The 10,659-nt window shown below is 58.7% G+C and overlaps 1 protein-coding gene across 1 annotated transcript; it reads left to right on the forward strand.

The window, feature by feature from the left end:
• The first annotated feature begins 4,129 nt into the window (after positions 1 to 4,129).
• On the forward strand, positions 4,130 to 7,668 carry TMEM51 (transmembrane protein 51). The gene is made up of 2 exons (XM_062193100.1): positions 4,130 to 4,668; positions 6,619 to 7,668. Exons 1-2 carry the CDS (start codon positions 4,325 to 4,327, stop codon positions 7,025 to 7,027), a joined length of 753 nt encoding a protein of 250 aa, XP_062049084.1. The 5' UTR covers positions 4,130 to 4,324; the 3' UTR covers positions 7,028 to 7,668.
• The last annotated feature ends 2,991 nt before the right edge of the window (positions 7,669 to 10,659 follow it).

Consider the following 10,659-nt stretch of genomic DNA (forward strand, 5'->3'; position numbering starts at 1 on the left):
GGGTGTGAAAGCAACACTTTCCTCTTTTCCAATTCTAGTCTCTCGTAAAAAAAAGACAATGGGAACGCCTCTGGGAGCAGACCTTAGCTGCTAAGACGCCCGTGTGCCATGTCACCAGGAGAGGCGACCGCGATGGCCCAGGCAGGCAGCTGGGTTCCTCACCCACAGGGGAGACTGGACTGCGTCCCTGGCTTCAGCTGGACCCAGTCCTGGCCATTAGAGACAGCAGGGGGCTGACCCTGCAGATCAGCAGATGAGAGCTGGTTCTTTATGTATTTTTATTTATTTATTTATTTATTTTTTGACAGGCAGAGTGGACAGTGAGAGAGAGACAGAGAGAAAGGTCTTCCTTTGCCGTTGGTTCACCCTCCAATGGCCGCCGCGGCTGGCGCGCTGCGGCCGGCGCACCGCGCTGATCCGATGGCAGGAGCCAGGTGCTTCTCCTGGTCTCCCATGGGGTGCAGGGCCCAAGGACTTGGGCCATCCTCCACTGCACTCCCGGGCCACAGCAGAGAGCTGGCCTGGAAGAGGGGCAACGAGAGCTGGTTCTTGCGCTCTCTCGCTTGCCCCGCCCCCCAATACATTTGTTAAAAATGTTTCAGATCACCCTGATCGTCAGACCACACAGAAAATCCACTTGTCACCGTGGCAGCAGATGCCCTGAGAGGGCTTCAGATCTCAGCTGGAGTCGCTAAACAGTGTTTCTCAGCCTTGTTCTCTCCCACGCCCTCCCCACGAGAGTTTTTTTCGACTTCTCCTTCTGGGCTGCTCCCGCCATGGCCAGGAAGTTTTAATGCCAAGGCTGTGCTGAGTGGTTTCCTGTGTACTGTGCCCTGAGGCAGGCCACAGGCGACGATAATACCTAAGATTTTTTTTTAAGGTTTTATTTATTTATTTGAGAGGTAGAGTTAGAGAGAGATAGAGAGAGGTCTTCCATCTGCTGGTTCACCCCCCAAGTGAGCTGGGCCAATCCAAAGCCAGGAGCTTCTTCCAGGTCTCTTGCCTGGGTGCAGGGGCCCAAGGACTTGGGGCATCTTCCACTGCTTTCCCAGGCCATAGTAGAGAGCTGGATCGGAAGAGCAGCTGGGGCTCGAACTGGTGCCCATATGGGATGCCGATGGCAGCGGCTTAGCCTGCTACACAACAGCACTGGCCCCTATCCAAGATTTTTTTTCCCAAAAAATCCAGCTTTTGTCCCCCTGCGTGATCTCAATCCACTGCGAACACCGGCTTTGAGGTCTATTAAATGACAAGCCCTTCGGAAGCCCTTGCTGCGTGCTGGTCCCGTTCTGGTCCGGGTGCCTTGTGTACTGTTTCTTGTGTCCTGGTCGTGACTCCCCTATGAAGTGGGCATCTCACAGCTGTGGAGGTGAAGCCCAAGGCTGCACGGCTGGGAAGGCACAGAGCGAGGAGCTGAGCCCAGGCTGCCTGGCTCCAGAGTTCCGCCTCAACCAGCCGCGCTGCCGTGCACCCACGCGTCCCCACTGAAAAAGTCCAAGCTGGAGAGAGAGGATAGAGGGTCCGCTTCCCACGCTCCCTGCATCCCCACAAGCGGTCGTGGGTACGAGTCTGGAGTTTTACACGCGTGTTTACATGCTTGGAAGCGTATCGTCTCTTTTTTATTTGAGCCAAAGTCCGCTCACCCGGTCTTTTTCCCTGTACATTGGTAGCTAGCTGTGTGTGTATAGAACCGCACAGGACACGCTGCTGCCTCACTCTGTCATTCCTGCTGGGCGACTGTCTGGTACACGAGGGCACCGTCATTTATCCGACCCGATCAGGACCTCGGGCCGTCGCAGTGGCTTCCAGCCGCGATGCTTTTGCACATCACCCTCGGAGGAATTGCTGGGCCAACGGTGTGACCAGTTTTTAAACTTTTGATTCCCAGATGCCAGAACATGTCACCCAAAACCCTGCACGGCTTTCAGAATGTGTTTGCTCCAAACTAAATGTATCTTTTCACTGTGTTTTCCACGAACTATTGGAAGTATCTTCATACACACACAGGTGCACATGCACACACACGTGTGCATATACACACATGTGCCCATGCGCACACACATGTGCCTATACACACATGTGCCCTGTGCTCATGGTATTGTGCATGCGGGGTGCAGGCCCTAGTTTGACAGAGGGGCTTCGTCGCTGAGGTTTGCCCCGAGCCCCTGCTGTTTAATTCCTTTGTTTCCATCCTTTCTTCCCTTCCTCCTCATAGGTCATTGTTTTTTAAAGATTTATTTTGTTATTTGATAGAATTACAAAGAGAGGTAGAGACAGAGAGAGAGAGGTCTTCCATCTGCTGGTTCACTCCCCAGCTGGCTGCAATGGCCAGAGCTGCGCTGATCCGGAGCCAGGAGCCAGGAGCTTCTTCCAGGTCTCCCACGTGGGTGCAGGGGCCCAAGGACTTGGGCCATCTTCCACTGCTTTCCCAGGCCATAGCAGAGAGCTGGATTGGAAGTGGAGCAGCCGGGACTCAAACCGGTGCCCATATGGGATGCCAGCACTGCAGGTGGCAGCTTCACCTACTCCGCCACAGCACCAGCCCCGGGCTGGAGCCCCAGGCGTCCCCGACCTCCCCTGCCATCCTCCTCCAGTCTCTGCTGCGCTTCTGGGCTGCCGGTGCGATGCGGGAGAAGTACTTGCTGAGTTCGAACGAAAAAAGGAGGCCCAGACCCCACGCTGACGCGGATGTTGTCCCAGATATTTTTAGAGCAGCCTTTGACAGTGGGGTCGCCTTCACAGGAATCCTGGGCCTGGACAAGAAAACAGCTCTGCGGCCTCAGGTTTCAGGCAGCGGGCAGAGCCCGGAAAGAATGCAACACGGACCGCAGGGCCCTGCCCATCCAAACACTGCGTCCTGCTGTCTCGCAGTCTCCTGCTGCAGGGATCCCTTGGGAGGAGGGGGCTGCCAGGGCACTGTGCCCCCACCCCGGCTCCCTGCAGTGTAACCTACACATCCCATCCCTGGCTTCCTGCCCCCTGGTGGCCCGGGTCCGCTTGGGGCTATGGAACCCCAGGGTCCCTGGCTGCCCCAGTTAGCACCGCGTCTCCAAGCTGCTTTACAGGCAGAGAGCTAAGATAGGGAACAGGCAGGCTTCTGCCTACTTTAAGAAAAGGAAAACTCGGGGCCGGTGCTGTGGGTTAAGCCACCACCTGCAACACCAGCGTCCCATATGGGTGCCAGTTCACGTCCCAGCTGCTCCGCTTCCAGTCCAGCTCCTGCTAATGCGCCTGGGAAAGCAGCGGAAGATGGCCCACGTGCTTGGGGCCCTGCACTCACGTGGGAGATCTGGAAGACCCTCCTGGCTCCTGGCTTCAGCCTGGTCCAGTCCTGGCCATTGCAGCCATTGGGAGAGTGAACCAGTGGATGGAAGCTCGCTCTCTCTCTCTCTCTCTCTCTCTCTCTCTTTTCAAACAGATAAATCTTTTTTAAAAGAAAGGGAAACTCAATGTGGCTGAGGAGCCGCTGGCTTGCCGGGTGGCACGGGCGCCTCTGCTGGTTTCACAGACGTTTTCCGCGTCTCTGCCGATCACCAGGCTCAGAGACTGTGAGTGCTTGGTCTTGGCAGGAGACAGCCATGCCACAACTGTTGGTGCCAGTGAACAGAGAGCTGCCCAGCTGCCGGAGGGGCTGTGCGATGGAGGGCTGGGAGAGAGGCCAGGCCAGCCGAAGGCAGCCCAGCCCGCAGCATCGTGGTGGGGAGCTGGATTTCTCCTGCAGGAAGTGGAGAGCCACTGAGGGTGGTGAACCGACCACGGGAGGCCCAGACGGGGCCATCACACAGGTGGCTCTGCCACGCGGCTGGGCCACAGCGCACGCTTGCCTTCCCCTCTCCCTGCTGTCTCCGGGGAGAGCTGAGGTCCTAGCTGCTCTTCAGTGAATCCCACAAAAGGTCAGAAGGCCCTGGGCCCTCACCGCCCGGCCCCCTGCAGGCCTCCTGCTTGGCTTGTGCTTTGCAGGCTCACGCTGGGGCTGTGAGCGTGCAGACATGGGGAGCGCACCACAGGCGAGGCCGCGCCAGGCCACCGGCTCAGGGCTCGCTGCTACTTCCCGACGTGCTGCTGTGTGCCCAAAAGCATCTTGAATCGGAACTGATCGATCTCCCCACTCTCTGCTTCCCTTCCAGAGCCCCGGCCGCAGCTGTCCACGCGGGATGCCTTGAGCTTGCTGGGAGACTACAGCAGACTTTTTTCTGAGCGTGGTGCTATAGATTTTCCTCGGTGCATTTAAGGGGCTGCTGCCGCACCCGCTGTTGCCACTGCTGCCACCTTTATTTATTTCTCTTTTTTTTTTGGCACGGGGCCCAGCCCTTCTCCCGCTGCCATGATGGCCCAGTCCAAAGCCAATGGCTCGCACTACGCGCTGACGGCCATCGGCCTGGGGATGCTGGTCCTCGGGGTCATCATGGCCATGTGGAACCTGGTGCCCGGGTTCAGCACTGCCGACAAGCCCACAGCTCAGGGCAACAACAAGACCGAGATAGGCAGCGGCATCCTCAAGAGCAAGTCCTTCTCCGTGGCCTACGTGCTGGTCGGGGCCGGCGTGATGCTGCTGCTGCTGTCCATCTGCCTGAGCATCCGGGACAAGCGGAAGCAGCGGCAGAGCGACGAGATAGCCCGTATGCAGCAGCAGGCGGGTGCCGAGCCGCACGCCCAGGAGGAAGACAGGTGAGGACGGCCCGGCCCCGCCCCTCCTCCCAGCCCCGCCCCCGCTCAAGTCTGCGAGGCTCTGCCTCCCCACCCACCTGCACACACCTGTCATTTCCCAGATAACTTTGCCCTCCTCTGTATCAGAGTTGCCTGAGAGATCGGATGAGATTACAGCCCTGGGGAAACAGACGGGAACCCGGTGGGGGCCTGGAGGGGGCAGGGCCTCCTGTGTTGCTTCTCTGTTCCCCCAGTGTACTTGGTAAGCTCGCTTCACTGTGCGAAGGTTGGGAAGCAGGATTCTGTTTGACCAGCGGTGGCAGGAGTGGAAGGGATAAGTGACACACGGGGTGACCCACGGCGGGGGCGGGGGACACACAGTGAGGGTAGATAGCTCTGTTAGTTAAGGAGCCCTTGCAAGCGAATATGACAGACGGACAGACAGGAGAGAGAGGGACAGAGGTGAATGCATTTCATCGATGCCCAGCCAGCGAGGCCCGAGCTCACTAGCCGTGAGATGCAAACTCGGGGCAGCTGTCAATTTCCTGTGTCCGTCATACTGGCCGGGAGAGGCAGCCCAGGGCGTGGGAGGAGCCGCAGGGAAGCCACGTAGCTGGTGGGCTGGTGACCGGGGCCCCGTATGTTCACCAGGTCATCGTTTAGGGAGCAGACACTCCCGGCCCACCCAAGGGTCTTTCTGTGAGCTGAATCACGGATTCTGCACGGCCATTGCGGATCTGTGGTCGGGGAGGGACCTTGGAGATGACGTTGAGAGGCGGTCGTGCGACACAGCATCCGTTGGGAGGTCCCTGGGACGTCCCATGCTGTAGCTGGGGGCACGGAGAGGTGCCCACCCCAGGGGTTATCCCGAGGGAAAGGAGCCAAGATGCTTATCTTTCCCTCAGCAGACTTCTCTATGTTGGTGGGATTTTCTAGAAGCATTGGTAATTTTGATCCTAGAAAAATTTAACGCACTTTCTGATAATACAAGATGCCGCGTGCTGTGTGAGGAGTGCTCCCCAGAGACTGGAACCAGTGGGGTAGCACGGTCCTGGTCCCCAGTGGACTGGGTGATGCCCACCAGGTGGGAAGGGCCATCTCCTGGGTCCACGGTAGCTGACCTCGGCTGGGAACCCCCTCCCAGCACACCCAGAGGGGACGTGCAGTGTGGACGCCCCGTGGCCGGTCAAGTGGACCCAGACACTTGGGCCCCACACACACTTATTGTAGAAAAGGAGGAAGAAGGAGAATCAGCTGCTCGGCCTTGAGCACACACAGGTTCACTCCTGCAGGTGGGGCGGGAGGGAGGTTCTGGACACAGACCCCCGCCCAGGCCCAGGGGCACCTTGGAAAGTGGCTGTTGGCCTCACTCCTTGTAATTGGGTGAAAAACACCCTAACATGTTGGTTCCCATGGCGACAGCCAAATAAGAGTGAGGCTTAGAACCCGATCTTCTCAAGCCTCGGGAGAACCCCAGAGGACAAAGTGAGGTCCAGGTCGGCGTCAGAGTCCAGGCGTTCCTTGTCCCGCTGCGGGCAGCTGCTCTGCTTCAGGTCAGTGGCTGTTTCACACCTTGCTGTGTCGCCTTTGGCCAGAGGAGCCAGCTGCACGTTGGCCTGGCCCATGGGGCTCATTGCAAAGTGGGAAAGGCTTCAAGGCCAGGGAGCAGAACTCCCCAGTGGTGCAGTTTTGTGGTTCACAAAGTGAACCTTCTAACGAGGTGAGCTTTAACCTTGCCGTATCAGTTTTCCCTATCCCGAAAATGGGTGTAACACTAGTACTTAGCTCGCAGAGTTGTTAGGAATACGAAATGGGTTCATAGATGTTAGATAGCGTGTTCGCCATGAACAGTTGAAGCATTCGTGTGTGTGTGCGCCCAGGGCCAGTGTGGGGCCTGGGGCCCATCTCTTTGTGACTGCACCGACGCCAGTGCCTGCTAACCCTCTCCGTGTCTGTGTCTGTCGCCTTCAGCCAGGAGGAAGAGGAGGAGACGTCCTCGAGGTACTATGTCCCCAGCTACGAGGAGGTCATGAACACCAACTACTCGGAAGGCGGGGACGCGGGGCAGAACCCAGCGATGAGCATCTCCCTCCCCTCCTACGAGTCGATGACGGGGCTCGACGAGGCCACCCCCACCAGCAGCAGGGCCACCGCAGAGCCTGGCCCGGGGCACGCCCCCGACAGACAGAACTCCAAGTTGGCCAAACACCTGAAGCCGCTCAAAGTGCGGAGGATCAAATCTGAGAAGCTGCACCTCAAAGACTTCAGGATCAGCCTCCCGGACAAAAACGTCGCCCCGCCCTCCATCGAGCCTTTGACACCCCCACCCCAGTACGACGAGGTCCAGGACAAGGCCCCTGACGCCCGGCCACCTGACTGACCCGGCCCTCACATCCTCTGCACCCCCAGACTCCGAGGAAGCCACCTGAGCCACGGCCGAGAAGCAGGGGGACCAGAGGCGCACTTGGCCATCTGGGCGGGCGGAGAGGCCTCTCGCGTACCAGGAGTGACATTCGCAGAACCGCATGGAGCAGGTGCATCCGGAAGCCGTGCTGCCCAAGAGCACAGCCCGCCTGTAACACAGGCGTCTCCCCCGTCTTTCCCCACCCCGAGGTGGTGGCGACACATGCCCCTCCCCAGCCAGGACACACGCCCCTCCCCAGCCGCTGGGTTGGGAGGTGATGCTGGTTTCATTTTGCTTCTACTAGGACTGGAAACTCGTTTTTGCCTCTGCTTTCTTCCCTGGAGTCCTGGCGTGTGGGTCAGAAACAGGCCTGGCTTTGTCCGGAGACACAGGGCTGCTTTGTGAATTCAGCGATGATGGGGAGGTGGGGGCCCAGGTGGCGGCTCTCGGAGCCCCCGATGCTGTCAGTTCTTTGAGGGCCTCGGCCTGATGAACCCGGGCATATGACGCGTAAAATGAGTCTTCACCGGCCCCCGGGCCGGGCTCTTACGCGCACCGGCTGTTCTGTTCCTTCTGCAGCGCCGTGCGGGTGAGCTTTTTATAATAAATGATTTTATATGGTGTGCGTCCGGGTGCTGAGTTACAGAGCAGCTCTCAGGGCTCCGGAGCAGGAGCAGTGACAACAGCTGATGTGACCAGATGAGCCAGGGCCACACGCCGTGCAGGGTTGCACATGTGCCAGGCCAGGTCGTCTATTCCCGCTCCCGGCACCACTGCCGTTCTGTCGCGAGGCTCACTCAAGCGCCCTGTGTCACCTCACTGGCAAGTGGCGGGGCCTGTGTCACCTCGCTGGCAAGTGGCGGGGCAGGCTCCGGGGCCCCCGGTCTCCCGAGCCATAACCAGCCTCTCCTGACTTCGCCCTTCCCGAGAGCTGTCCCCAACAACCCATGGCCCCAAAAGAACTTCAGACAGCTTCAGACAGCTCTCTGCCTGAGCATCTGTCCTACGTTCCTCTCCCCTGGGGGGAGCTTGGCACAGAGTGGCGTGTGAGTGCGTGCCGTGGCTGGGCCCCGTGTTCTCCTGGAGAAACGCCCAGGGGGTGGCGGACTGATGAGGCTGGGACACGGGAACAGGGGTGTCCGTGGTCAGGATCCTGACTCTGGCGGGCGTCTGGGAGGCGGACCCGAGTCCCAAGAACACCTTCGCAGAATTGGAGGGTCTGGAGCCAGCCTGCTGGGGCAGCGGGGGTGATCAGGAGCCTGGTGAGAAGGGTAACTTCTCCCACGCGCACAAGGGGAAGTGAATTGGCTTCGAATCTCAGGCCTGGCAGCAGAGGATGAAGTTGTAAACTTTCGCTTTGCTTATGCAAATTTATTGTAACTAGGGGAGAGGTCGGAACTGGCTTGCTCTGCTTGCCCAGCCCACTCCCGGACCAACTGTGGCTCTCTGTGTCTGTATGCTGTGTCCGTGCTGTGTCTGTGTCTGTGCTGTGTCTGTCTGTGCTGTGTCCATGTCTGTGTCTGTGTCCGTGTCTGTGCTGTGTCTGTGTCCGTGGCTGTGTCTGTGCTGTGTCTGTGTCCGTGTCTGTGCTGTGTCCATGTCTGTGCTGTGTCTGTGTCTGTATGCTGTGTCCGTGCTGTGTCTGTCTGTGCTGTGTCTGTCTGTGTCTGTGTCCGTGTCTGTGCTGTGTCTGTGTCTGTGTCCGTGTCTGTGCTGTGTCTGTGTCTCTTTGTCTCGTCTGTGCTGGCCTCGCTCTTCCCTCACTCTGCTTCTCCCTGGCCGCAGGACAAACAGGAGGGAAAATAAGATGGGGTCAGCCAGGTCCTAGACGAGGAAGGTCTTTCTGGACAGTTCCTCAGTCTGGCTTCTGGTTGACACACCTTTGCAGGCCCCTCCTGGGGCGGGCTGAACGGTGGCCCGCAGGGTACCATTTCCTCATAGGATGGTGACTGAATTAAAGGGATGTGAGCGATCGCTCCCGGATTGGCTAGAGGGATGCCAGCTCCCTGTGTCTGCCCCAGCCGGAGGCAGCGAGGTGCACACACAGAGGAGGAGCTGTGTGATCTTGCACGGGAGTTTGAGCGAGCCCAGGCGAGCAGCAGCCGCCAGAGGCGGCCGGAGGCGAGGGAGGGGTGGAGCCCTTCCCGGAGCCTCTGCCAGGGGCACCGCCCTGCTGACACCTGTGCTTCTGCCCAGTTCCGGCTGACTGGGGATGGCTGGCCCCCAGACCCGTGGGAGAAGGAGCTTCAGGTGTTTGTCATCATTTGTTACAGCCCCCGTAGGAAACCAACACCAGGCTGCTCCCCCCCCCCACCATGACCTGAACATCCTTTCCCCCTCCAGCAGGCAAAGGAGCATTAGAAATTACATGTGAGCCCTGCTGGTTTTGTATGCGTGGAAATGATCCAGGAGAAAAGCATACACGGGTACTGCCAAAAGTCTGTGGGAAAGTGGAATTAAAAGATAAGTTTAGGGGCCGGTGCTGTGGCATAGCAGGTAGAGCCGCCACCTGCAGTGCCCACATCCCATATGGGCGCAGGTTTGCGACCCGGCTCCTTCACTTCCAATCCAGCTCTCTGCTCTGGTCTGGGAAAGCAGGAGAAGATGGCCCAAGTGCTTGGGCCCCTGCACCTGCGTGGGAGACCCGGATGGAGCTCCTGGCTCCTGGCTTTGGTCTGGCCCAATCCTGGCCATTGCAACCATTTGGGGAGTGAATCAGTGGGTGGAAGATCTTTCTCTCTGTATCTCTCCTTCTCTCTCTGTAACTCTGACTTTCAAATTGGAAAAAAAAAAAAAAAAAAAAAAGATACGCTCGGAGTGGGCATTAAGCCTAGGACTCGGGCTGCCGGTGGGACACCCACATCCCTTACCAGAGCCCCTGGCTTCAACTTCCAGCTGCTTCCCTGCTGGCACTTCCTGCTATTGCACGACGTTGGAGACACCAGGTGATGGCTCACGCAGTTGGGTCCCCGCCACCCACGTGGGAGACGCGGACTGAGTTCCTGGCTCCCGGCGTCCGCCCCCAGCCTGGGATATTGTGCATTGGGGGCGTGACCCAGCACATTGGAGCTCTCTGTCTCTGCTTCTCAGTGAAACACACTCTGAAACAGCAAGGTTTATTTTGGTGAAAGTTATTTTTTAAACCCATGCGTGGTTTTCTCATGTACACATATTTCCCGTGAACCTTTTGAGACCCTGTGTATAATGGGTATTTGACATCTGTCTGCAGTGAAGGCAGGGGCCTGAACCGTGCCGGAGAGGCAGGGAAGTTGTCTGAAATACTATGTTAAAAACACCTGTCCAGCCGGCGCCGTGGCACAATAGGCTAATCCTCCGCCTTGCGGCGCTGGCACACCGGGTTCTAGTCCCGGTCGGGGCACCGGATTCTGTCCCGGTTGCCCCTCTTCCAGGCCAGCTCTCTGCTGTGGCCAGGGAGTACAGTGGAGGATGGCCCAAGTGCTTGGGCCCTGCACCCCATGGGAGACCAGGAGGAGACACCTGGCTCCTGCCATCGGATCAGCGCGGTGCGCCGGCCGCAGGGCGCCGGCCGCGGCACACCGGCCGCGGCAGCCATTGGAGAGTGAACCAACGGTAAAGGAAGACCTTTC

Source organism: Lepus europaeus, chromosome 5 (genome assembly GCF_033115175.1).
Source record: "Lepus europaeus isolate LE1 chromosome 5, mLepTim1.pri, whole genome shotgun sequence".
Lineage (NCBI taxonomy): Eukaryota > Metazoa > Chordata > Mammalia > Lagomorpha > Leporidae > Lepus > Lepus europaeus.

Bases quoted from the DNA above. Each gene is read 5' to 3' on its own strand.
- TMEM51 (XM_062193100.1), top strand. From the start codon at position 4,325: ATGATGGCCCAGTCCAAAGCCAATGGCTCGCACTACGCGCTGACGGCC. The intron at 4,669-6,618 runs GTGAGGACGGCC...TGTCGCCTTCAG, and splicing joins CACGCCCAGGAGGAAGACAG to CCAGGAGGAAGAGGAGGAGA.